The 26,971-nt window shown below is 43.7% G+C and overlaps 5 protein-coding genes and 1 pseudogene across 13 annotated transcripts in view; 4 read left to right on the forward strand and 2 right to left on the reverse strand.

Annotated features, from left to right (window-relative positions):
- Positions 1 to 22,565, reverse strand: part of FAM228B (family with sequence similarity 228 member B) — a 33,947-nt gene extending 11,382 nt beyond the window's left edge. The window contains exons 1-5 of one of the 7 annotated variants that reach the window (XM_019648999.1): positions 22,492 to 22,565; positions 21,899 to 22,173; positions 13,811 to 13,905; positions 8,055 to 8,154; positions 2,547 to 2,677 (exon numbers count right to left, since the gene is read on the reverse strand). In XM_019648999.1, the coding sequence (XP_019504544.1) occupies positions 2,547 to 2,645 (99 nt within the window). In that variant the 5' untranslated portion in view covers positions 2,646 to 2,677; positions 8,055 to 8,154; positions 13,811 to 13,905; positions 21,899 to 22,173; positions 22,492 to 22,565. Of the gene's footprint in view, positions 1 to 2,546; positions 2,678 to 2,830; positions 3,064 to 3,246; positions 3,335 to 8,054; positions 8,155 to 13,810; positions 13,906 to 15,550; positions 15,643 to 21,898; positions 22,174 to 22,427; positions 22,462 to 22,491 lie in introns of those variants that run through there. The other 6 variants (XM_019649300.1, XM_019649067.1, XM_019649142.1 and 3 more) reach the window with 6 other exon arrangements.
- LOC109391602 (translation initiation factor IF-2-like) lies at positions 3,055 to 4,244 on the reverse strand. The gene is made up of 2 exons (XM_019659298.1): positions 4,236 to 4,244; positions 3,055 to 3,863 (listed from the first exon to the last, which is right to left on the reverse strand). Exons 1-2 carry the CDS (start codon positions 4,242 to 4,244, stop codon positions 3,069 to 3,071), a joined length of 804 nt encoding a protein of 267 aa, XP_019514843.1. The 3' UTR covers positions 3,055 to 3,068.
- PFN4 (profilin family member 4) lies at positions 3,776 to 8,511 on the forward strand. 3 transcript variants are annotated; one of them, XM_019649797.1, is made up of 4 exons: positions 3,776 to 3,938; positions 4,602 to 4,780; positions 5,329 to 5,466; positions 6,308 to 8,047. In XM_019649797.1, the coding sequence occupies exons 2-4, from the start codon at positions 4,664 to 4,666 to the stop codon at positions 6,497 to 6,499; spliced, it is 447 nt and encodes a 148-aa protein (XP_019505342.1). In that variant the 5' UTR covers positions 3,776 to 3,938; positions 4,602 to 4,663; the 3' UTR covers positions 6,500 to 8,047. The 3 variants fall into 3 exon arrangements, with proteins under 3 accessions (XP_019505342.1, XP_019505423.1, XP_019505252.1); XM_019649878.1 differs by lacking the exon at positions 3,776 to 3,938 and adding an exon at positions 8,147 to 8,511 and having other exon boundaries at positions 4,507 to 4,780; positions 6,308 to 6,413; XM_019649707.1 differs by lacking the exon at positions 3,776 to 3,938 and having other exon boundaries at positions 4,507 to 4,780.
- Positions 12,087 to 15,630, forward strand: LOC109386682 (60S ribosomal protein L31 pseudogene; annotated as a pseudogene).
- Positions 15,745 to 21,900, forward strand: TP53I3 (tumor protein p53 inducible protein 3). Its single transcript, XM_019648883.1, has 6 exons — positions 15,745 to 15,909; positions 16,223 to 16,365; positions 17,640 to 17,907; positions 19,143 to 19,355; positions 20,253 to 20,449; positions 21,219 to 21,900. The coding sequence occupies exons 2-6, from the start codon at positions 16,228 to 16,230 to the stop codon at positions 21,399 to 21,401; spliced, it is 999 nt and encodes a 332-aa protein (XP_019504428.1). The 5' UTR covers positions 15,745 to 15,909; positions 16,223 to 16,227; the 3' UTR covers positions 21,402 to 21,900.
- A 92-nt stretch (positions 22,566 to 22,657) lies between the features above and the next one.
- The window catches only part of SF3B6 (splicing factor 3b subunit 6), an 8,058-nt gene continuing 3,744 nt past the window's right edge, over positions 22,658 to 26,971 (forward strand). Inside the window, exons 1-2 of the mRNA XM_019649992.1 lie at positions 22,658 to 22,919; positions 25,479 to 25,597. Of these exons, the coding sequence (XP_019505537.1) occupies positions 22,890 to 22,919; positions 25,479 to 25,597 (149 nt within the window). The 5' untranslated portion in view covers positions 22,658 to 22,889. The remainder of the gene's footprint in view (positions 22,920 to 25,478; positions 25,598 to 26,971) is intronic.

Below are 26,971 nucleotides of genomic sequence, written 5' to 3' on the forward strand. Positions count from 1 at the left end.
GGGATTTTCTGTAAGTTGTGGAGCAAAATTAGCCACATACTAGATGCCGCTGTGCTCCTGCCTTACAAAGCGTGGAGGCAACACCTGAAAGAACCAAATTATGTCAAGTCACTTAACTGCATCCCAGAACAAAGCTTAAGAATATTTATGGGAAATCAGAAATATCCAGCACTCAACAAGGAAAAATTCACAATTTCTGCCATCCAATTAAAAAAAAACAAAAACAGGCATACAAAGAAGAAGAAAATCAATCAAAACTACCCCAGAAATAACACAGACGATATATTTATTAGAGGACATTAAAATAATTATTATACCTGTAGTTCATAAGTTCAGGAAGCTAGAGCTTTGAAACAGTAGAGGTTTTGAGACAGGGAAAGATATAAGACCCAAATAAAATTTCTTGGGATGAAAATTATAATGTCTGAGATGAAGAATAGACCAGACAGGCTTATTGGCAGATTTGATATTACAGAAGATTAGTAAACTTAAAAATCATAACAATGGAAGCTATCCAAAATGAAATGCAGGGGAGAAAGAGTCTGAAAAAAATGAACAGAGTGTCCGTGGGCTTTGGGATGATTTCAAGCAGGCTGTTACGTCGTATACGTATAATTGTATTTCCCAAAGTGGGGGGAATAGAAAAAACATTTGAAGAAATAATGGCTGAAATTTTTTCCCAAGTTGTTGGGAACTATAAGCCCACAGATGTAAGTGGTTCAATGAAATCCAAGCAGTGGAGAAATTGGACTCCTCATTCATACATTGGCGATGAGAATGGAAAATGGTACAGTCACTTCAGGAAATAGCCAGTTCCTCAAAAAGTTCATCATAGTTACCATATGGCATAGCAATTCCATTCCTAGGTTATCTACCCAAGAGACTTGAAAACATATGTTCATACAAAAACTTACACACAAATTTTCATAGCAGCATTACTCATAATGGCCAAAACTAGAAACAACCCAAATGCCCGTCCACTGATGAATGGATAAATAAAACGTGGTATATCCTATAAGGGAATATTATTTGGCCATAACAAGGAACAAAGTACTGATATGTGCTTCAACATGGATGAACCCTGAAAACAGTCTGCTAAGTGAAAGAAGCTAGTCACAAAGGACCACATACCATATGATTCTATTTGTATAAAATGTCCAGAATAGACAAATCTGAGAGAAAGTATTGTAGATTAGTGGTTGTGAGAGGCCAGGGGAGAAGGGAATGGGGAGTGACTGCTATAGGGTATGAGGTTTCTTTTCAGGGTGATGAAAATGTTCCAGAATTAGTGGTGATGGTTGCCCAAGGTTGTGAATATACTGAAGACCACTGAACTGTACACTAAGTAGTGAATTTTATGGTATGTGAATTATATCTCAATAATAAAACTTCAACAATAAGATAAAAAAACAGCTCAATTTAAAAATCAACAAACTAGGTGAACAAATATTTCATTAACATATATAAATGGCAAGAAGGTATGAAAAGATCCTCAACATCAGTAGTCATTTGGAAAATGCAAATTAAAACTACAGTGAGATGCCATTATACATCTTTCAGAATGTCTCAAATTTTAAAAAACTACACACACACACACACACACACACACACACACACACAACTACCAAACATTGGCTAGGATGCAAAACAACTGGAATTCTCATACAGTGGAAATATAAAAGCACAATCACTTTGGAAAACACTTTGGCAACTTCATAAAAAGTTAAATTCATTTACCATATGACATACCATTCCACAACTAGATATTTACTCAAGAGAAATGAAAGCGTATGTCCATACAAAGACGTGTACGTGAATGTTCCTCACAGCTTTATTTGTGATACCCCAAAATTGCAAACAACCCAAATGTCTATCAATGGATGGACAAACTGGGTTATATAGCATTCAGGAAAAAAAAAGAAAAGGAATGAAGTATATGCAACAACATGGATGAATTACAAAATAATTATGCTGAGTGAAAGACACCAGACAAAAGGAATACATACTGTAAAATATTACATTTATGTAACAATTTTAAAATGCAAAATAAACTTTAGTGACAGAAAGCAAATCAGTGATTGCCTTGGGGGCAGGGCAGGCAGGTAGGGAAAAATGACCAAGGGACACAATGGGGAAACTGGGAGTATTGAATATGGTCATTATCTTGATTGTGGTGATTGTTTCATGTGTGAATACATATGTCAAAATTTAAATACATATACACTTTAAATATATGCAAAATATTGTGTGTATATCAATTATACCTTAATAAAGCTATTCAGAAAAAAGGAAATTACCATCTTACAAAAACACATCATGTATAAATTTGGGTGATACAGCTGAAGCAGTGCCTTAAGAGAAACTTTATAACTTTGTTATATTCTACCTTAAGAAGGTAGAAAATGAAGAGTAAACACAAAGTTAGTAGACTGAAGGGACTAGTAAAGAGCAGAATGAAATAGAAAACATAGAAAAATATATTTAGCGCAAGCCACTTCTCAATGCAAATACCCAAGTATAAACTTCAAAATGCCATACTGTTGTACCTCTATAAAAGGAAGTGGCTGTGGTGCCAACCATTCTTTTGAGCTCCTGAGCGTGGAAAGTCTGTCGGTTATCCGATCATCGTTGTCTAAATTTTTCATTGTGGTCACAAATAACAGAGCCCCTAGAAGAACTAAAAAATTAGCTTATTTAGTAATGAGAATTCATAATCATCTTATGTTCTCTTCTTTTTAATTAGTAATCAATACTTTGCGACCCTGAACGGACGTGGAATGGATTCTGAACATGAGCCGTCTATACACTTGCCCTAACCAGAGGCCTTCACCATAGCTGCTGAAAACGTCTTCAGAACCAGCCTCCTTTAAAGCAGGGAGGTTCTCGCTGCCCGGACCCACGCCCCGCTGCAGTTCCAGGCTTCCCACGTCCTTCCACCACAGAGCCCGCTGGCGTCTGTGTGTTCCCAGCCTGGCCCAGGAGTCACACTGCAGCCGTTTTCAGACTGATGACCGCGAACGAGGAGTTCGCAACTTTGTGGCTGCTGCAGTCCACACAGGCAGCGCTGCTTAGACACGGGGAGCTTTCTGTCCCCAAAGCAACCCCATACCCTGAGGGCCGCGTCGGTGGGAGAAGCTGGCATTCAGGGCTTGCTCCGCTGTAGACCTGCAGCACCCAGGCCCGCGGCCCTTCCCGCCCGCCCGGTCCCCGCCAGCACGATGCGTGCGGCCGCCGCCGCTCGGGCACCTCAGCTGCCCCCCGAGACGGGCAGGGCCTTCGTCTCCGCTGCACCGCGCGGGGTCCGGCTGACGGCCCGCGGCCCCGGGGGCGTCGGCTGCAGCGGGAGAGGGAGCCCCCGAGGCCTGTGGCCCAGGCAACTCGCGCCCGTCGCCTCGGAACGTGAGAACGTTTCGCGTCCAGTGTCTGGGGACGCGGGGCCCCTGCGGTCCCTCCGCCGCGGCAACGACAACGAGTCCGCGCGGCGCCGCGGGGGGCGGGGGACGCGGGATTCCGCGAGGCGGCTGGCTCCGGCGACCCGGCCGCCGCGTCTCTGAGCCCCGCGCAACCGCGCTCCCGCGGCCCGGTCCGGCGGAGAGGGACCCGGGAAGCCTGCAGCGCGACGCGGGTCGCCAGGTCCCGGTTTGCAGCCCAGTCGCAGTGCTGCCCGGTGACAGGCAACCGCCGCAGCCAATAGCCGGCACTTGGCCGTTCCCCGCGTCCGTTGACGGCCGGCTGCCTGGCACCCCAGTCCCTGGTGGAGCGTTGGGCTCCTGGCCCGAGAGCTTGGTGGCTCCCGCTCCCGCCTGGCCCACCGCGCTCTCCCAGCCCCCTGTGCCTCCTGTGCGTCTCCCCAGCCCACAGGACTGGTATTAGCCCCCCTCCATCTTCCTCAGCTCCGCTCTGGGGGATCCCCACGCCGTGGGCCAAACTACCGTGAAGTGAGTGATGGGAAAGGGACGCCTGCCCTCAGTAGCCCTTGGAAGGACAAGTATTTGTGGAGCTTAGCCAGATGAGAACGGTCCAAGAGGACTTGGTGACTTTTGCAGAAAATGTCGCTTTAAATGACTCAAAAGTGTTTTTCGTCCCCTAGGGTGTTGATCAGTGTCCTGGTCAGTAGGAAGGGATTGTGAGGACTCATGACCAGCATATCATAGCCTTTCTGTAGTTCAGTGGTTTCTCCACCCCTGCAGGCTTTTGTTTCTTCCTTCTTAATCCCAGATGATGCTGATGCAAACCATTGACATAGCTAAAAAAATATGAGTTGTGATTTGACAAACTCACTTCCTAATCCACTCTGTGTGAATGGTGATTTCCTATGATTCTATTTCCCTCGTTGCGTATTGATGGACACTAGGTAATGGGTCTCCACTTTTCATCTTTTCAAAGTACACAGGACAGTTTTTTTTGTTTTTGTTTTTTTTAAGCTGAGCCATCCTGCTACCTGTTGGCAGCTCAGCGGCTGCTCAGCTCGGGCTGGACTCGAACCGCTGTTGCTCAGAGCTCAAACTCTTGAGCGAGCTCTTAACCAACTGAGCCACTCTGCCGGCCCCACAGGACAGTTTTAACTGTCCAAAGTATCTTAGGGGGATTTCTCTTCACAGGCCTTTTAAACGCGAAACAGCAGGTCCTTTCAAGCTGCAGCCCATATCAGAGCTGAAGGAGCATGAGCCATTTGCAGAACATACTGTTAGATACCCTCCTGGGGACGAAGCACGTGGACAGCGCAGCCCTCATCAAACTCCAGGAGCGCAGCCTGTGTGTAGCGTCACCAGGATTCAGTGTAAGAAAAAAATAAGGTTAGGCACAGAGTTTTAAAGAAGAACCGAGTTTGAGCATAAGAGCTTTAAATTTTTTCTGTAAAGAGCCATAGTAAATATTTTAGGTTTCTAGGCCATATGGTTTGTGTCACAACCACATAACTACTCTGCAGTTGTAATGGGGAGCGGCCATAGACAATACATGAAAGAATGGGTATGACTGTGTTCCAATAAAACTTTATTTATGAACACTGAAGTTTGAATTTCATTAATTTTACGCATCACAAAATATTATTCTTCTGATTTTTCCCCCCAACTATACTAAAACTTTGGTTTGCAAGTTCTGCAAGACGAGCAAACATTTCTAATACATTTTAACGTGGTAAACGAGCCATGTCTTGCAATATGAGTAGTTTGTTTCCAGAACAAATTATGCTCGCAAACCAAGGTATTACTCTACTTAAAAACGTAAAAACCATTCTTAGTTTGCAGGCCTACAGAAATCAACAGTAGGCCAAATTTGGCTGGCCTGCCATAGTTTGCTGACTTCTAGCCTATTTAACCTGTGCAGGTAATGCCCAGTGATGTCAAAACACTTGTGAATGGATTTGCCAAGAACCCTTTGCAAACCAGAAGGAAAGGACTGTATTTCAAGGAAAAGGACTACAAATGTGTCCGGGCAGATGATTATTCTCTGTATGCTAAGAATGTGAGTATTGAAGATTTGAAAACAGCTGGGTAAAAACCTTTAGAAAAGAACTTGACTTCAATTTTCTGTGTCTCTTCTGAGCCTATCTATAAAACAGACTAAGCCCATTATTGCAATGGCAGTGTTTGAGACAGCAGTCTAGTGCCGGGAAAGCATATGCAAAAGAAAGTACTAACAAAGCCTGTTTTTGAGACATGTTCATTCCAGAATCTAAATCTTGCCTGAACTGTCTCTCTCCACTGCAGTCCATCCTTCATATGCTACACCCTCATTTAAATAAATAAATAAATACATTACATACATACATACATACATACATAAATAAATGTGATATCACTCTGTGCTTAAACCTCTCCTGACTCTCTGTTGTCTGTAAAGAATTAAGATGAAATTCACATTTACTGGGTGCCCTAATTATGTATTAGGCACACTTCATCCACATTATAAACTTAAGTCGCCTCATTTTACAGATGTAGAAACCGAGGCCAAACAAGGTTAAATAACTTCCATAATCATGCAGCAGAAAGTGGAGGTGCTAGGATTCAAGCCCAGAGCTATCCAATTCCAAAACATAATATTTTTCCATTACATCAGTTGTTCTCATTGAGATAGGGGTATATTACAATCAATTGGGGAACTTTTTCAAAATACACATGCTGCTATGACAACAATCTGAAATTTTTGAGGAAAGACAACTTAGTTAGTGGAAAAGAGTGGAGAGTCCAAAAGCAAATATATGAATAAATGGAAGTCAGGAAATGGTGAAAAATGTGGCTGGAGGATAACTGCTAGTCCTGCTATTAGAACCAAGAGAAGGACACTCTATTTTATTCTTATGCAGGAAAACACTGGTGTGGTTGTTGTGAAGACCCAGCTGTATCTTCTGGTGGCAACTTACACCGAGGGCATGTATCCTAGTGTCTGTGTGGAAGCCACAGAGAAGCTGGGTGAGTTTGTCTCCCATTGCCTGTCTTGGTTCCCTATGACAGTCGTGCATGTGACAGAGACCCAATTCAGATCAGCTAGGACGTAAAGGAGGAATTGATTGGAAGGATACTGGGGTTACTTACATAACCACTGGAAGGATGGGGTCCAGCTGAGCCACGGGGAGAGTGGATTCCAGCACTGGAACACTGCTAGAACTTTCCTGTGGTCTCTCCTTCTAAGAGGGCCAGGTTTGTTCTGTCCCATTGTGAACCGTGTCCTCTCCTGCCTGGTATCATGGCCAAGCTTCGCATTCTACCTCTTAGTTTATTTTAGGGCCCTCGTTTGACAAGTCTTGGATCATATGGTTTACCTTTATATCATTCATCTGGGTGGAGGTAGGGGGAAGGAGGCAACCGGTTAAAAAAGATAGAGAGATGTAGCTGCTGGGGGCCACCCTATATAGAGACCCTTTACAGAAAAAGAAATTACTGTGAGCCAAGCAGCCAGCTTGTTGGTATCTACTGTATTCCCTTTCCATGTCTATACATTTTTGAGTAAAGATCTAATATGGAACTGAGAAGTTATATCTATGAGAGTTGAGCTTAATAAATGATATAAATTGTGTTTGTGTTTAGATATTTAACCTAAATTTAGATTTCTAAAACTTTTTTGGAGTTGCTTGACATTCCTTTGAAATAGTAGGAGCTTCTATTTCTACTAGTGAGGAAAGCAGCAATTCCTTCATTCTTTCAACAAATAGTGATGACATACCGTGTGCAGTGCACGATCCTAATAAACTAGGAAATCAAAGCTGATCAAGATACAGTCTCTGCCTTCCAGGCCTCTACACATGCTGTTCTGTCTTCCTGAAATATTTTCCCTTTCTGTTCTTGTCCTTTCACATGCAGCTGGCAAATTCCTAATAACCATTGAAGACCTGAGTCAGATCTTGGGCATCTGTCTCTCCACTGTGCTGTGTGTTTTATGCATACCTTTATTATGACCACCATTATAGTTCTTTCTTTACCTAGACTGTGAGCCCCTAGAAAGCAAGAATTGTGTTGCAATCATTCTCCTATCTCCAGTATCTAAGATGAATATCTACTGTCAAGTAGGCAATTAATACTCGTACATGTTTGCTGAACAAATCAATAAATGACTTCTGCTTTGGGGAAGGCTCTGGAGAGCTGAATCTTAAAGGGTTAATTGAGAAATTAAGTACCATCATAGAAAATATATATTCTTGCTTACAGCCATCAAAGATTGCAAAGAATTTGTACTAGTTAGAAAGAGACAGCTAACATCATGCCACTAGGATCCCACTGCTCTGGGAAAGGATGGGCTATCTTGGAAGTGGTTGGATGCTCATGTGGGATGGATGAGGCTGGTACCCACCCAGAAGCCAGTTACATGTCTCATCACTTCTATTTCCTTTACTTGTTTTCTTTTAATTACATTTTTCTCTATCAAGAAATTATACATGATAATTATAGAAAATTTGGGAAATAAAGAATTACGACTATTAAAAATTTTTTTATTATGAAAGATCCTGGGAACATAATTGATGTTTTTATACCTCTCTCAGGGAGTGGGTCCTAACTCTCCCCCATCCTTATATCTCCAGTACCTAGCACAGTGCCTAGCACAGGGCAGTCACTCACCATTGTTTATGGAATAAATAGGTAACTGAATGAGTCATACTGTGGTGATAATTTGCAGCTCATAAATAATAACCAGGTTCTGTTTCTTTCAGGAGAATATCTAAGAAGAAAAGGAAATTGAGTCATTGGAAGACTATGAAAGACAGCTTTTATATTTTAAAAGAAAACTATAGATCCTAAATAAAAAGTAATGCCTAATTTTGTTGAAAAACACTAGATAGAAGATACTGAAAAAGGAGAATGACTTAAGGGAGCAATTTTTCTTATTTCAAGGGATCCTCTTCTTTAATTGGAATTATTTGATCTACTTTACTTGGCGTTTGTTTGTTTGTTTGTTTGTTTTTTAAGTGTTTGTCATTGGCATGAGTGTGAGAGCACTCATAGTTTCACAGGGCATATCTATTGAGAGTAATTATACTATTTTCTCTACTTGTATGTGTTTTTTATACTTTCTTATTTATTCTTAATTGTGGTAAAGTATGCATAACATAAAATTTACCATCTTAACCACTTTTAAGTATCCATCCAGTTCAGTGGCATTAAGTATGCTCACATTGTTGTGCAAACATCACCAGCCATCCATCTCCAGAACTCTTTTCATCTTGCAAAACTGAAACTCTGTACCCATCAAACAAGAGCACTCCATTCGGTCCTCCCTCCAGCCCCTGGCAACCACCATTGCACTTTCTGCCTCTGTGGATTTGACTACTGTAGGTACCTCATATAAGTGGAATCACACAATATTTGTCCTTGTGTGACTGGTTATTCATTTAGCATAATGTCTTCAAGGTTTATCCACGTTGTACTACATGTCAAAATTTTCTTTTCAAGGCTGAATAATATTCTATTGTATGTGTTTACCACATTTTTTTTATTATTCACCTGTCAATGGGCACTTGGATTGTTTCCACCTGTTGGCTATTGTGAATATGCTGCTATGAACATGGGTATACAAATCTCTGTTTGAGTCCTTGCTTTCAGTTACTTTGGGTATATACCCAGAAGTGGAATTGCTGGATCATATGGTAATTCTTTCTTTTTTTCTTTTTTTGAAGAACTATACTGTTTTCCATAATAGCTGCACCATTTTACATTCCCACCAGCAGTGCAGAGAGGCTCCAATTTCTCCACATTCTTTTCAACAGTGGTTATTTTTCTGGTTTTTGATCATTGCCATCCTAATAGGTATGAAGTGGTATCTCATTGTGGTTTTGCTTTGCATTTCTCTAACAAAAGTGATGTTGAGCATCTTGTCATGTGCTTATTGGCCATGTGAGTGTCTTCTCTGGAGAAATGTCTGTTCAATTCCTTTGCCAATTTTTAAATCGGATTCTTGGGATTTTGTTGTTGAGTTGTAGGAGGTTTTTGCATATTCTGGATGTTAACCCTTTATCAGATATATCATTTGAAAATATTTTCTCCCGTTCTATGGGTTGTCTTTTTACTCTGTTGATAGTATCCTTTAATGCACAAAGTTTTAATTTTGATATAGTCCAGTTTACTTATTTTTTCTTTTGTTACCTGTGCTTTTGTTGTCATATCCAAAAAATCATTGCCAAATCCAATGTTATGAAGCTTTTCTTGTTTTCTTCTCATATTTTTATAATTTTAGCTCTTACAGTTAGGTCTTTGATCCATTTTGAGTTAATTTTTGAACATTGTATAAGGTAAGGGTTCAATTTCATTCTTTTCCACTTCAAAGTTTTATAAAAATGTTTTTTTTTTAAGTTATTAAAAAGTGCTCTCTCGGGCCAGCCGAGTGGCGCGTTGGTTAAGAGCTGGCTTGGGACACCAGCTCTGAGCAACAGGGCCCCTGTTTGGATCCCACATGAGGGCCAGTGACACTGCCCTCTACCGCTAAGATGGTGAACAACAGCTGGACCTGGAGCTGGGCAGCCATGAGTCGCAGGTGATGGCGTAGGCTGCAGTGGGGCTGCAGTGGGCTGCCATAAGCTACCGTGTGTGGCCAGCGGCTGGCAGCAGGTGTGAGCTGCCAAGAGCTGCCGTGAGCGGTCGTCCAGAGGCCAGCGACCGATCTGCCTCACCTGGGAAAAGCGCAATGATAATACCAACATGGGCCAGTAAAACGACGTCCTCCACAATTAGGCTGAAGAACAAAAGGACAGCAACTTGTCTGTTTGCTTCCCCGATTCCCCAATGCTGTTCCCCTCCCCCAATTCCCCAATAAAATCTTTTTTACAAAAAGTGCTCTCTCTCCATACCGCCCAACCTCCCACACCTTGTGATTTTATCCCATCACTTAGCAGAACGTTTATCAAACAGTGGTCTTTCAGTTATTATCTGTGAATAAAATGGATGGATATTTAAAGTCAGAAGGAAGGAAAGAAGAGGAAGGAACAGACTGGAAGTGGTGCAAGCATTCTAGCCCATGCTAATTGCCTAGATGCCTGAGCGGGTCTGCCTGAGAACTGCCCCTTACCCAGGTATTGCCCAGACCTGCAGAGGCCCACTCCATTCGCAGTAGCCTGAACATTACAAAATCTCCTCAGATTTGGGAATCATTCTTGGGATCCTAAAGTAAATCGTTCTTGGTCATAGTTAAAGAGCTGTGTGGAACGGGCTGTTCTCTCACCTCCCTGCCTTCACAAAGGAGGGGGGAATTAGAGCAGGAATGCAGCCTGCCCCCACTCCTCCTTTTTCTTAAAATGCTTCCCTCCTTGGCCTCTTTCAATGACTCAAACTCTGCAATAGCCCATTTAAATGTGTGGCCATCTGGTCAACAAAGCTCAATTGAACACTTATGTGATAGGCACAGGGGATACTGAGATGACTAAGATACTCTAGGACTCCAGTGTGGCGGGGAAGAAAGGCAGATACTCCAGTGTTACAGGTGTGATAAGAGAGGCATTATGGTAGAATAGAGAAGAGAGAGCCTCATCCTTCTTGAGGAGCCTTTTTGTATCAGTTATCTATTGCTGCGTAACAAACCACCCCAAATACTAGTGATTTAAAACAATAATCATTTATTTGCAACCAATTTTGTAGGTCAATAATTTGATGTGGGATTTGTTGGGCAGTTCTTCTGCTAATCTTACATGAGGTCATTCATGTGGCTGCTGTCAGCTGGCAGAGCATCAGTTTATTTTGATTTATTTTTTGTTGCTTTCCTAATTTCTTAAATGAAATCTAGTTGCTTCATTTTTTTCATGTTTCTTCTTTAATAGGGAACACATTTAAGGTTATTCTTTTATTTATTTCTACATAGTTTGCAATTTCCCTCCTTTTAATTTCCTTTTTAATATATATTTTGATCCAAGGGTTATCTCAGACTATGTTCCTTCCGATAATTAAGGGATTTTGCAGGGAGGTCAAGGAATCTTTTTATTATTTATTTCTAACTTTATTGGCATGGGATTAAGGAAATATGGCCTGCAAAATCCTTGCTTTTTAAATTTTGCCAAGTTTTTTCTTTGTTGACAAGTACTTCATTAACTTTGTAGATGTTTAATGGGCCTAAAATTATATGTTCTATTTAGAAAATTCTATCAAGTTTACTGATTGCTTTACTCAATTCTTCTGTATCCTCATTAATTTTTTTCTATTATATCACTCAAATTCTTACAGAAATGTACTCAAGTCTTCCACTATGAGTCCATTTTTACCCATTTATCCTGGAGTTTCTAATTTAGCTGCTTTGTTGTTTTAGGCATTCAGGCTCATAATTATTATATCTTCTTCATAGAGTCTTTTTTTTTAAGATTTTTTATTGGGGAATTGAGGGAGGGGAACAGACAAGTTGCTGTCCTTTTGTTCTTCAGTCTAGTTGTGGAGGACGTCGCTTCACTGGTTCATGTTGGTATTATCATTGCGCGCTTCCCGGTTGAGGCAGTTGCTCGCTGGCCACTGGCCAGCTGCTCATGGGGGGCTCATGAAAGTTCATGCCAGCTGGCGGCCAGCCCCACTGCAGCCTCCACCGTCACCAGCGACTCATGGCAGCCCAGCTCCAGGTTGAGCTGTTGTTCACCATCTTAGCTGTAGAGGGCGCAGCATCACTGGCCCTCATGTGGGATCCGAACCGGGGCCCTGCTGCTCAGAGCGGGTGTGCCAAGCCAACTCCTAACCAATGCTTCACTCGACCGACCCAGATTCTAACTTTTTAACGTCATCTGGCAATTGCTTAGTTTTAATAGAATTTATCTACTTAAATTTATTGTAATAACTGATATATTTGATTTTATTCCATTATTAAATATTTTTGTCTCCTCTCTTACCTTTTATTTCCTTTGCTGGCTTTATTAAGTAGTTATCATTTTCATTTTTTCCCCTTGTTAAGTTGGAAGTTCTCTTGTTCAAAATCAGATATATATCTACTAAATATTATCTATTTCCCCATAAATGGTATCCCCTCCTCTCTTGGATATATTCCCACCAAGGCACTCACCAATAAAATCAGAACTTAAAGCACCTTCAACTCCTAATTTTTCAGAAATATTTTAGTATATCTAGTGCTCGATTATTATTTAGAATTTCCCTCAAAGTAATTTCTTATATTTTAAAAGTTCTTATTTAGGACTTACATAACACATTCCCCACTGTCCTTATCCATTCATATTTATTTATCCAATCATTTTTAGCTCTATATTTTGCAAAGTTTGTTGTTTACAACTGTTTCCTCTCCATCTGTTCTAGGACATTTGTTGTTTGGTTAGAGCCTTTCCTCAAGTGTTGGCAGGTGGGTATCTGAGCGATGTGTCTTGGAATTCTTGCATATCTGAAAATATATATTTTTTTGTCCTAACAAGTGCAAAAAATAATCTTAATTGGGTGTATGATAATTGGGTTTCAGTCCTTTTCTTCACATCAAGAGGCTAGTCTAACCTCTTCTAACTTCCAGATTGTAGATAGAAACTTGATGCCAATTTGATTTTTTAACCTCTGGTAGGTAACTTATTCTTTCCACCTGGAAATGTGTTAGAACTAGGAATTTTACAAAATGTAGGTATGTGCTTTTTCTCATCAACCCATCTTTTAACACAGTGAACCATTTCAATTTGTAGAATCTGAGACAGTTTAGGAAAATTTTTATTCTATTATTTAATTATTGAGTCTTTTTTTATTCCTCTTCCTCCTCCTATAACTCCTATTATTCTTATAGCAGGGTCTCCTAAATTTATTCTCCAAGTCTCATCCTTTTATGAATTTCCATCTCTTTAAGCTTTTGCTCTGTTGCCTGAGATATTTGTTAACCTTAATCTTAGCCAATAATTCAGGCCTCAACAATGACCACCTCCTTCAAAGCATCTACTGAATTGTTTAATTGGGAAATGGTTTTTTTTTTATTTTAGAAGTATTTTTGGATTACTCCTGAATCTTCTCGACTGCTTTTATTTTATTCAAGTTTTCACCTGTTTCCTATAGTTGCTCTATTTTGCTGGGCATATACTCCATTCATTCTGACAGATCTTGACTCTGGCTACTGACTCACATTAGGTAAGTTATTTTCTGACTGTTGGAATACTCTAAATTACTACAGCATGCCCACCGATGATAAAAAGGGAAGTGGTCTCTACTTTGTAGGCTGGGTGGGGGCGTACAGGTGGCAAGAGGACTCCCTCCCTTCTCTTTGGACCCCCTGTACTTCCCCATTCCCAGGACCAGGGAAGTGGACTAGAGACTTGGCATACTCCCATGAGATATGCACCTTCCTATGAATCTCTATAAGTCAAGCTTTTCCCAGGATCCATTGTTTTCCATCCCTTGTCCAGGAGCTCTGATATTGTTCTTCAGATGCTTACCCAGACCAAAGCGGGGAGGGTAGGTGAGAAGATGCCCTCTGGAAGATCCTCAGAGGAGATTCATAACAGGGCCCTGAAAGATGAGTAGGTTTTCTCTAGACAGGAGAGAGAGAATGACATTAAGTGCCAGGCTACTGAGTTTGGATCTTATTCTTTAATTATCAGAGAGCCAGCTGCAGAGGTTTCCTGTCCTTCCCGGGACACGGTCCCTCAGAAACACTGGAGTCTACCCACAGAAGTAGCAAGAAATACCCACCACACAAGTTCCAGAAAAGGCCTCACATTGACCTTCTCTGAATATAATGGCTTCTTAGCCTTTCCTTGCGATGATGGTTTTGATATAGATGGCAAGACATGGACAGGCATTTTTGTAAAACAGAAAGAAAGCCTTATAAAAATACATGATTTGGGTAACCCTGCAAGAGGTAGGCTCAGCAGAGGGGTGTAAATTAAGAGAGAAAAGGGGGGCTGCAATTGATAGGAGAGACTGTTACACACGGTGGCCTGTTATAGTAAAGAGCCCTGGACCAGGACCCAGGAGATTTAAGTTTGATTCCTGGCTCTGATACTCACTAGATGTATGTCCCTTGAAAATCAAGTTAATCTTTCTGTATCTTGACTCCTTTTGGGGAAAGTATTATGGGTAAAGCAAATAAGAGAATGCACGTGAAGAGGTGGTAAATTATACAGCACTACAAAAGTAGTGTGGCACACATATGTGTGTATTCTTCTAACCCAGTGGTTCTTAGCCAAGGGCAATCTCCCCACTCCCTCACCCCAGGGAAACCTGGCAATGTCTGGAGATATTTTGTATTGTCACGACCAGACAAGAGTGCTATTGGGATCTAGTGGACAGAGTCCAGGGATGCTGGTAAATATCCCACAATACACAGCGCAGTCTTTCACAAGAAAGAATTATCTAGTACAAAATGTAAGTAGTGCCAAGGTTGAGAACCCTGAGGTAGCCTATTGATTCAGCTTTTCACCGGTCTAAACTGCCTCATTAGGCAGCATCTCCCAGGCGCCGCTTCCTCCTTCCCAGGAAAGTCAGGAGGAAGAGCAGAAGTGACAGGGATCACAGGACTGCTTTCCCTTCCCTTTTCCCCCTGCTGCTCCTCACTTTTGTCCCAGCAACACCCTTCTTGCCCACCCTAGAGCCGCCTGCCCACAGGAAGGGCAGGATGCCAGACTTACAGCATAAATGGGCTAAAAGCCTGGCTAGAACAAGAAATGGACCGAGTTCAGGCCTAGTCCTAGAGAAAGGGAAGTTTTCTCTTGCAGTGAGAGCTGGAACAGCATTCTCAGGGGAAGGCTAGTTTTCCAGACGTTCAAAGGAAAAGGAAACCTGATTTGCTGTCACTTGCTTCGCATTTTAAAGGAGGAAAGGAGGTGCTTCCTTTCCAACTTGGGCTACGCAGAATGGCTCCCGCAAAGAAGGGTGGCGGGAACAGCGGTTCTGCCATCAACGAGGTAGTGCCCAGAGAATACACCATACACAGTCACAAGCACATCCGTGGGGTGGGTTTCAAGAAGCGTGCCCCTCCCTCACTGAAAGAGATGCAGAAATTTGCCATGAAGGAGATGGGAACTCCAGATGTGCACATTGACACCGGGCTCAGCAAAGCTGTCTGTGCCAAAGGAATACGGAACGTCCCATTCCGGACCGGGTGCTGTTGCCCAGAAAACGTAATGACGATGAAGACTCACCAAACAAGCTCTCTACGTTGATTACTTACGTACCTGTCACCACTTGCAGAAATCTACAAACAGGTAACGCGGATGGGAACTAAATGCTGATTGTCTAATAAAGTTATAAAACTGAAATTAAAAAAAAAAGATGTAAGGAGGAAAAGGAAGAGAAGGCGAGGTTGGTTCCGGTCAGCCCCACCCCTTGCGCTGCCAAGATCCCAGCCAATCAGATTTGTCAAGGCAGGGTTGGTTCTAGTCAACTCCACCGTTTGCGCTGCCCAGATTCCAGCCGACAGGTGAGTCAAGGTCCAGGCAGTACCAGGGCTCCGTGGTTGTGCTCCAAGGACCCGCAGGGAAAGCAGCACCGCGTGGCACCGCCTGCAGCAGCCGAGGGGCCGGGTCCTAAGTTGGTGAGTAACTCACATCGGCTCCAGTGACCCGGGCCGGGTGGAAGAATCCAACTCGGGAGTAGAATTTGCCTCATGCTCAACGTTTTCTTGCTCCACTGCATCCAGCCCGGTCCTGCCATCCCCACTTCACCCAGCCCCAATCGGTGCGCTCTGGGCGGGGTCCATCTGGAGGCGGCAGGGACCTCTGAAAGCGGGAGCGGGGACCAGCCCTCGTGGCCACTGACAGAGGGAGGCCACTGGCCGGCAGGGGGCGCTGCACGGTAGGCTTGGGCGCTGTGTCCTCGAAGACCCTTTCTCTGTGCTATGTCCTCAGGGAATATGTTAGCCGTGCACTTTGACAAGCCGGGAGGACCAGAAAACCTCTACCTGAAGGAGGTGGCCAAGCCAAGCCCAGGACAGGGGGAAGTCCTCCTGAAGGTGGCAGCCAGCGCCCTGAACCGGGCTGACATACTCCAGGTACCGAGGGGTCAGGCAGAGGCTGGGGCAGGGCGGGACTTCAGGGCCTTCAATAATCATTCATCAGACAGATGAAGGAATGACCTAAGGTACTGCCTGTAACACTCCTCATGATGTGTGCAAAGGGTGTGCTGGGGGTTCTGAGAGGTAGAACCATTTAGTCTTCTTGGTATACACAAAATACGTGAGTACTGTATTTGCAAAGCAGAGTCCACACGGAGTTAATCCAGCCTGCTCAGGCTTTCAGATAAGAAGGGAAGTACCATTTGTTGACGGGGGCGTGTGTGTTAGGCCGGGTTTTATCTCATGTACTCCGCAGGCAACCCTGTTCATTTGTTTTCTACTGGTAAAGAAACTAAGGATAGAAGAGGTTAAGCAATTCATTCAAGACCGCAACGCTAGTAATGGGCTGGAGTGGAGGAGGGCAAGACTGTGATTCAAACTGAGGTCTTTGTGGCTCCAAAGGCTGCACTTTCCACTCTGAGGGTCCCAGGGTGGGCAGGGAGCAGTACTCGAAGAATTTTCTTCTGTCTGCTATTTGAAGCGCTAACCTGACCAGCTGCATTGGTTGGGGTAATTGAGAAATGTGCACCAGAATCACCCGGGGCACTCTTTCAAAATTAACATGACCAGGACCCAGGTACGTGTACTTTGAAAAAGCCCCTCAAATGGTGCACTCCTGATTCAGTCCCTTTGGTCTAAAGCCCTGGTCAGACGCTTCGGAGGATTGTGATGACAGAGCCCGGCACTTGATACAGGAGAACAATCGTGAAGGAGTCCGCGGTCTTGTTCCTAATCCTGCTACTAATTTACTTTGTGAGCTTATACAAGGCATTTTCCTGTCCAGGCCTGTTTGTCCATTTGTAAAACAAGGGGTTTAAATGAGGGAAATAGCAAAGGACCTTACTAGTTATGACAACCACTAATGGATTATATGACATACCATCTTATTTGCATAAAACAAATTACTCTCCGGCCGGCTGAGCAGCTCAGTTGGTTAAGAGTTGCTTAAAGGTTTGAGCTCTGAGCAACAGCGGTTCGAGTCCGGCCTGAGCTGAGCTGCTGCTGAGCTGCCGCTGAGCTGCCAACAGGTGGCAGGATGGCTCAGCTAAAATTAAAAAATAACAAATTACTCTCTTCTCTCTTTTCCTGACTTAAAAAACCTGATTTTATCCTGAATTCTGTTGGGAAAAAAGGACTATTGGAAGAGGGCCAGGGATGATGACACAGGTTTCTGATCCTACTCACCACTTAAAGCAGGCCTCTCTCTGCAGAGACAAGGCCAGTATGCCCCACCGCCAGGAGCCAGCAGCATTTTGGGACTCGAGGCGTCTGGACATGTGGCAGAGCTGGGGCCTGGCTGCCAGGGGCACTGGAAGATTGGGGACCCAGCCATGGCTCTGCTGCCCAGTGGGGGTCAGGCTCAGTATGTCACTGTCCCTGAAGGACTCCTCATGCCCATCCCAGCAGGACTGACCCTGACCCAGGCTGCGGCCATCCCAGAGGTCTGGCTTACAGCCTTCCAGCTGTTACATCTCATAGGTGAGGAGGCCCGCCCACATGCTCACTCCATGCAATGTGGCTCAATTCCTTCCTGACTCAGCCACCTCAAAAGCCAGTAGTTTTCCAGGACAGCTTTGTCAAGGCCACTGAGCCACACCCAATCCAAACACCTCACCCCACTGTACCACCAGTAGTATAAGGTCTTCATATCATGCTGGCAATGGCTTGAGGTTGAAGCTAAAAATTGTGGTTGTCAAATAGAAGGCCTGTGTACACCTTTACACTGCAGGACCACCAGCAGTCCCAGCTTCTCAAAGTCATGCTGAGCTTTTCTCTGGGAGCCCTAGTACAACAGAAGGGTTACTGCAAACAACTTTTATTCCTCCCGAATTCCACTGAGGCTGGCCAAAAGATCATGTGAGGGAGCCCAAGAAGACTTGGTCCTTGCCTTTAGGGAACTCATGTAACTGGGAAGACAAACACGCACAAGAATTAAGACAACCATAGAGTTCGGAAGGATATAATATATCCTTCTTTATGTATAATAGAAGCTCAAGATGGGAAAAGTTGGTGTGGGCAAAGGTGGTCAGGGAAGGCTGCCTGGAAGAGGACCCGAAGGGTGGGTGGAGTTGTGATGGACAGAAGGCAAGCCAAAGTGGCCTAAGAAAGAGTGTCTTTTCCTTTCCTAGTGAGAAAGGTGAGATTGGCTGCCCCATTCAGAAGTGAAGGATGAGTTATCAGTTGTAAAAAATGAGGCTGGGACTAGATTGTGGTGGCCTTGAATAGCAGGCTGTCGGGACTTGATACAAAAGCCAATCAAAAGCCACGTTACAATTTGAGAAAGTAACATAATGAAAGCTCCATTTTAGGAGTAGGAGCCTGGTGGCTGTGTATGGTATGGTGCCTTGATTAGTGAGACCAGCTGAAGGCCAGTTTCAGACTGAAGAGGGAGTGGCTTATGGTGGTGACAGTGGGAATGGTGCTTACTCTCACTTATTCAGGTATAGGTCAGAGATGTGTTTATTCCATAGGTAAAACAGAGATTACAAGTGTAGCTGCTAATAACTTTCAAAAAGTTGTTTCCCACTTTGACCAGAGGCAATAAGACCAAAAAAAAAAAAAAAAAAGAACTGTCAATGTGTTTTCTCTTAAGAGAGCAAGAGACTTGGCATTTGGTGGTCCTTGGGCTGGGTGGTCATGGTACAATATGCCTACGGGGAGAATGGGTAGCAGTTGCAAAATGAAGTGAATGGTTCCTGTACTTTCTGTCACAGGGAAAGTTCAGGCTGGAGACTTTGTGCTAATCCATGCAGGAGCAAGTGGGGTGGGCACAGCTGCCATCCAACTTGCCCGATTGGCTGGAGCTATTCCTCTGGTCACAATTGGCTCCAAGGACAAGCTTCAAATGGCAGAAAAGCTCGGAGCAGCTGGTGGATTCAATTACAAAGAAGAGGATTTTTCGGAAGCAACAATGAAATTCACCAAAGGTAAACAACAGCTTATACAGCTCAGCAGGAATTTCAGAGATGATTAGATAAAATCCTCACCAACCTCTAGACTGCCAGTGCTCTGGATCTGTCTTGCCTCTGCTAAATGTACAACAGCTGCCCTGCCAAATTCTCGTACTCCAGCCTTTGACCTCTGGAGACAGGCAGGTAGTAGTTAGGACTAAGATGGCTTTCATGTGTAAGTCGTGTGATTCATACATGTCTTAGAAACTGGATAATCACACAGAGTTGGCCTGGAATTACCAGACCTCTTATTCCCAACCAGCCAGTCCATAGTGAGCTAGTAGGAGAGACAAGGCAGAGGCCAGTTTGGAGCCGGTCATAGTAGGGTTGGGGTGTTAGCTTCCTAAATGGATGAGCCTCTGTATTTCAAAGCCTAATCTGAATATCATTGGCTCACCCTTTCCATTTTCCACATGAGTAGAAAAGGAGAGATGAAACCAAAGCTGGTAAAACTAGAATTCAAACAACCCAGTGCAGATACCTCATAACTTCGATGTGAACTGCTAGCCTGCCCTGTAGCCTGGGGTGGACCTCCCCTCTTCTGTTCTCACTCATGCCCAGGTACCAGTGGGTTCTCTACTTATGTGGGGGTCAGAGAAGATACCAGATCCTGGTGTTGCCCCATTTCTTTCCTGCTGTGGCTAGAGATCATAAAAGATAAACTGTTACACATAGTATGGTATGATAGGGTTCAGCTACCTAAACTCCATTTACAACAATGTTTCTATGAGCAATGTTTCTAGTTCCAATCTATAGATATACCACTTGCACCTGTATTTATTTATACCCACATATCCACAAACTTTGCGGATCTTATTTTGCACCAAGCTTTCTGTGTCTGACTAGCATCACAAATTGTGTTTCATGTGGAAGGCGCTGGAGTCAATGTTATCATAGATTGCATAGGAGGATCCTACTGGGAGAAAAATGTCAACTGCCTGGCTCATGATGGTCGCTGGGTTCTCTACGGTCTGATGGGAGGAGCTGACGTCAATGGGCCTCTGTTTTCAAAGCTCCTTTTTAAACGAGGAAGTCTGATCACCAGTCTACTGAGATCTAGGGACAAAAAGGTGAGTGATGAATGAAAAGAAAACTATTACCCAGAAAAGTCTGATTCATTCCATAACCCCAAAGAAGGTAAGATCTGTCTGTCACATTTTAAGATAGGGAGCCTATGTAGAAACCTGCCGCCAAGGATAGTTAACCCAATTTCACAGAACTAGTAATTAAATTGGTTAATAGAAGCTTCAACATCTTGGAAAAGGGGTAGCTAACACTTCATTATGAGACCGGGGAGTCTTTCTAACAGAATGAACAAAGCATCGACCATATTAGGAAATACTTCTAATAGTTCCAAGACTTTTGTTTGTTTTTTTTTTTGAAAGGCAAAGCTCTTCTCAGTGTGCTAAGAAAGCCTCTTAGCATTCAACCTGAAATCTTCTGTGTGGTATTCTAGCGGGTGCCAGCTTTGGGAATATTTCCCCATAGAGGGTTTCACACCTGCTGGGGAATAGCAGAGCTCAAGCATCCCTTTGAACTAAACCTATGTCAGACCCATCTGTGACTGCCTCCTGCTTAAAGCCTGTGTTTAAGAATAGTCCTTAGGCTGTGAGTGACACTAATATTTTACTCCAGGCTTCAGTCTTTATCTGGTACAGAACAGAGGTTGCACGTTTGGGGGCATGCACATAATGCTGGTAGTGAAGGGGTCAGGTTACCCCTTGGTGCTTTTTCTGATATGTACACGGTTCAGAGAGAGCGCAAAGAAGGGCAAGGCAGGATGGGGAGTAGCAAGGCAAGGCCTCTGCCCAGGCTGATGGTCTTCTTTTCCTTTCTTAGTACAAGGAAATGCTGGTGAAGGCTTTCACGGAACAAATTCTGCCCCACTTCTCCACAGAGGAGCCCCAGCGTCTATTGCCGGTTCTAGACAGAGTCTACCCCGTGGCGGAAATCCAAGAGGCCCATAAGTACATGGAGAGTAACAAGCACATGGGAAAAATCATCCTGGAGTTGCCCCAATGAAGGAGGAAGGGGCAGTGAAACCAAGGGTCCTTATGGCTTTGATTAAAGTTAGTTTTACATCCTAGCTCTAGAAATCATATCCCCCTCTCTCTATATACTCCTCAGAGACCTAGCCCTCCCCTTTCCGGCCCCCCCATAATCAGTAACCCCTGAGGCTGCAGAAGACAGTAGCCTGGACCTGACGAATGGCCACACCGCCCAGACCTCTAGCAAGCTAAAGATAACACCTTGGCCTAAGTTATGTTTCAGTTCCTGAGCCCTAAGGTGGAACAACCCCCTGGCTACTTTCCCATGAGACTGGACAGAGGGACTCCAGAAAACGATTCAGAACGGTCCTCAAGATCTGAAGAAATCATTCATTACCCTTACCTCACCTCCAACCAATCAGGTCCCCACACAACCCCGAACCCCTAACCCACGGTGCCTGGTGATTTTGCCCTATATAATCTGTAACCTATAAGCCACTGGGGAGCCAGGTCTAAGGAGCACTAGCTCACCTGTGTCTCCGGGTTTGGTGCCATTTCCTTAAATAAACGTCTCATTTCTTTGCTGCAAACTCTTGTTGGCGTCTCCTTTGGCTTTGATGCGCGCAGGCAAAACGAACCCCCAGAGTTCAGCAACAGCAGTTCAGAACTCGACTACCTCTGGCCTTCCCGGGGCAAATTTGTGTAAAACTCACTGTAGGCAAGCAAGAGATCGGCTGCTATTGCAGGCCCGTCTGTAACCCGCTGGTCCTCCCCAGCCATCGTCAACTGACGCGTGTAAAGCCGGTCTAAGAAAATAAAGAGGGGACTCAAAGGGCGGCCGGCTCACTAGGGGCGGTCCCAGCGCGCGAATTGAGGCCACAGGGGTGGGGATGAGGTGGGAGGCGGGACAGGCGTCGCGGCGGGGATTACAGGAGAGGCCGGGTCAGCAGATACCCAACCCTCAGGGGCTGCGCCAGGGTTCCAGGTACGGAGACAGAACCCTGTAGGCTGCGCTTCACCAGCGACCAGAGGCCCAGGCCCACCCACGCGCCCCCAGCACCTGCCCAGTGCGCGCCCCGCAGCCCGGGATCCCAAACCAGGCCCCGCCCACTTCCGGAACTCACCTGCGAGCAGCCCCACCTCGCGCCTCTCTTCTCCGGCCCCGCCCCCTCCCGCCCGCTGCCTCTGCTGAGGTCCGCCCCGACCGGAACACCTCCCCGTCTGAAGCCGATGCCCCGCCCCTTCCGAGCCAGAACCCGGAAGTGTCTTGGTACTCGCCTTTTAACCTTCCGGACTCATAACTAACTCAGGCTCGTTTTGCCCCGGAGTCTTTTCGAAAGGGGATATACGTCAGTACGTTTCTACGTGAAACGGCGCTATTCCGGCGTGTTATAACAGCTTCCGGCGGAGCCTGGTTGTTGATGTCCTGCGTTTGTCGCCGTGTTGCGCTGAAGTTGTGCGAGCTCCGGGGAGTGCGGAGGAATTCTTGTATTAGCTGCGGTAACCTCAACAGCCCGCCAAGATGGCGATGCAAGCGGCCAAGAGGGCGAACGTGAGTATCGGGGACTTCTGCCGAGGAGGGAGGGACTTCGCTGCTGACCTTCCTCAGCGGCGCGGATCAGAGCATTCTTGGTCCTCCTCCAAGCTCAGCGTGGGGAAGCCCAGAAATTACTGTCCTGTCAGAGATTCCATCCTGGCCCATCCTTAGGAATACACTCTTTGAATCACGTTTCCGCCCCCACCCCTTTTGAGAGTTCCTTTAGTCTCTTATCCTAGTGTCAGTGATAGCGTTAACCCTTACAGCCTTTGTTGCTTCACCTGCATCTAGAACCAGGCATCAGGATCTTCTCGGCCTAATAGTCAATAGCACAGATGAGTCCCCAACAAGTAACTTACTAGTCAAGCAGCTAGAGCCTGGGAACCTCCACATCAGGGAGCGTTTTGGATGTTTCATTAAATGTTTTAATTCAACAATATTTTTGAGCACCTGTTATGTACTAGTATTGAGATAGGAAAGCAATTCACCAGTTATACTTATTGAACACCTACTACGTGTCAGACACTAGTCTAGGTATTGGAGATACAGTAGTATGAGTAAAACAGAAGCCCTATTGCTTATGTTTTCATGTTAAAGAGTGAGGTTCTGTGGAAACCATAAAAAAAAATGGTCTCAAGAAAGAGAGTGGTCAACTCTTAGGATGCTGAGAAGTTTAGTAAGATGATGACAGATAATTGGACATGGTGAGACGAAGACTTTTGGTAACCTCAATGAAATCATTTCACTGGATGAAAACTTGGTTGTGGTGGGATGAAAAGGTGGAAGTGGAGAAACCGGAGACAGCTCTTTCAAAGAGTTCTTGTGTAACTAGGGAGAAGAGAAATTGGGTGATAGTTGACTTTTTTCTTTCTGTAAGATGTGTGAGACTAGGTGTATGTGTATGCCAATGGCAATGATCCAGTAAGTGGGGGAAACTGATGATACAGAAGAAAGATGGGTTAAGTTCAGGAGTGGTTTGGAGTAGATGAAGGATTGGCACAGATGAAAGGGAAAGTGGGTGCATATGTATGAATGTTGATTGGTAGGTTTAGTAATACAAGGTACTTACCACTTGGTCATATCTATTTTCTGCAATAAGCAAGAGTCACGGTCATTTCCTAGGATGGGCAGGGAATAGAATACAGCCCAACTCATGTTAGAGGGAGTGGTGGCGGTCAAGTGTGAGGAGAGAAGAGAAAGTGTGATATATAGTGTCTTGCGGAGTGAAAAAGCAAAGCAAATTGACTAGAGAAGTATACGGTGATTGTCTGACAGTGTTGCTCATCTATTTAAACTTATGCTTGAATCTTAAAGTCTTAAAACTTTATTGTACTTATTTGTTTACCATTTGTTACCACCACTAGTTTGAGAGCAGGGAATAAGTATCTTATTCTTTCATTTATACAACGCTGAGCTTAATGCCGTCACTAGTTTAATAAATAGTTATTGAGCAAATTAATGTCCATTATGTAATTGAATATGTTAATAAGAAGCACAGGAGTGAAATCTGGACAAGAGAGACCTATTTGAGAGTCATCAACTCAGTGCAGAAACCATGTATGTGGGTGGTTAAGAGATCAAAGAGAGCATAGAGTTAAAGCAGGCGTACAAACGGTGAAAAAGAGAAGTCTAAAGGTAGAATTCTGTGGAAGAGCAAATTATAATGGCAAAGAGGACTGAGAAGACCTAGCCTTAGAGTTAGGAGAAAGCCGAAGTAGAGTGTCTAGAATAGTCAAGAAGGTAATAGTCAACAATGTCAGAGGCTCAGAGAAATTAAGTGCGATGAGACTTGAACTCTGCAAGTGAACGGTCTTTGTGTGTAAAAGCACTTTGTGGTAGGTTGTTGAGTGTCAGTGAAGTAAAGAATATGAGGCAGTGAGTGTAGACTTTCTCTTTCCAGAGGCTTGACTGAAGAAAAATAAAAGAGCAAGATGGAAAAAGTAGTAAAGACAGAAGCTTTGTTTTTTTGTTTGTTAGTTTTCCTTCACTGTAATCCTAACCCTACCTAGCCTGGCATATACATAAAGAGTGCTCAGTAAGTATTTTTTGAATGAAAAGGGATCTAAATAAGTATTTTGTGTAAAGATTGGCAACACGTAAGCAGCTGCTCACCCGAGGAATAAAAGAAACCAATGGTGAGAGAAAGGCTGTAAATTCAAAAGAGAGAAGAGATCGTTGATGCAACAAGTTTCTGGGAAGATAAGAGAAGGGTTGCCAGTGACATTTTTATTGTGTGGCAAACAGGAACAGTTCTCTCCATTCTTTCCCACTTATGTCTAAAGCACTGAGGAGTTTTTAATGAGATTGGAAATCTCGTTTCAATGTGGTAACAGAAAGCCTGGGTTTTGTAGTAGCCCCTTATTAGTTCCTACTAATAGTCTTTCCTAAAACCAGTGCCTAATTGCTTTTTCAAACAGCATGCCGTTTTCAGTAATATTAGGTTATAATTCTTGTTCTTGGCCTTTTATTATGTATCATTTTTTATTATGAGAATTTATTACTTTTTATGAGAATTTTTTAAGCCGTAGCACTCTTTCTCCTGATTATAATTATAATACATACTTCTCATTTTAGATTCGACTTCCACCTGAAGTAAATCGGATTTTGTATATAAGAAATTTGCCCTACAAAATCACAGCTGAAGAAATGTATGACATATTTGGGAAATATGGACCAATTCGTCAAATCAGAGTGTGAGTCTTACTGAAATTTTTGAAATGTCATTTAAAGAAAATGATTGCATAATCTATAATCTTGGAATTATAGCTGACAGCAAGGCCTAACTGAGAGCCTAGAGACTAGATTGAAAATAAGGGAGATGGGACTTTTTTATAAGGAAAAATACTAGCTGAGACCCTCATGATCCAGCTCAGTGAGAGCCAGCAACTAGTATAAATGGGCCGATCACCTAAGAGTCCATTTGAAAGGATTTCTAAGGGCTTTATTTTCAGTTGGAATATCTCTTTCTTAATAAATTTTCTTTTGTGACCTGCTAGCTATTTCTTGGCTTTTCCTTTTAAATGTTCACTGTCCCTCCAGGAACCAAGAGCTAGAAATATGTCATCATTGGTACTGAAATAGGGATGAAAAGGAAGTGGTATAGACCAGCTGTCCTTTTTTAGGAAGTCTGAATCCTTTGAATCTTTGATGAATATTTGGTAAAAGCTTTGGACCCTTTCCACAGAAGAAAACACACAGCCTTTTACTTATGATTTCAGTGGGGACATGGATTCTAGGTTAAGAAACCCCATTGTAGACATAAGAGAATGGTGCACAGAAGCTCCCCTGACTTGGGGATCAGGAGACAAGATTCTACTCTAGGCCCTGTTACTGTCCACGTGACCCTAGACAGGTTGCCCTCCTTTTTGGTTTTGTGTTTCCTCACATGCAAAATAATCTGGATGGATGGTTTCAGCCCTTAACACGGAGGCAGCATACTAAATTTACTGATTGGTTGTAAGATCTAGGTTCAAATACTAACTGGCCACTTGCTAGTCATCTGAAACTGAGCAGAATATTTAATCCCTCTGAGCTTCAGTTAACCTGTGAAATACAATTTTCCTGACTTGCTCTCTTAAAAGAATTTTAGGGAGGATCACATTGATAGTGCTTGTGACAGCACTTTGTCGTTGAGTAATTCCTTCCCAGTATGCTCTAGCCACCCTTCTCTTGCTCCCATAGCACCTTCCAGAACATCTCCTTAATCAACACATGGTTTTGCTGTCTGTACTCACTTGTCTGTCCTGCCAGCCTGGGAGCTCCTCCAGGGCAGGTACTATATATTCTTTTCACTTTGTGTTGACAGCTCTTGTCGTGCCTGATACATGTTAACCACCCTATATAAGTAAGTGAATAATAATACAAAATGGGAATGTGGCTGTGATTTATTTCTGAAGGAATTAACAAATTTTATTGATAATACACAATTAAGAGATGCTTACATCAGCAAAGTTAGAGAAAAATTCGGTGTGCAGGAATTTGGGTCCAAATTATAGATTGAGAAATAGGTGTTTTTCTGTCCCATAGTGTGCTCATGTTTCATGGCATACTTGGCACCTGGCACTAGG

Source organism: Hipposideros armiger, unplaced genomic scaffold (assembly GCF_001890085.2).
Source record: "Hipposideros armiger isolate ML-2016 unplaced genomic scaffold, ASM189008v1 scaffold_0, whole genome shotgun sequence".
Lineage (NCBI taxonomy): Eukaryota > Metazoa > Chordata > Mammalia > Chiroptera > Hipposideridae > Hipposideros > Hipposideros armiger.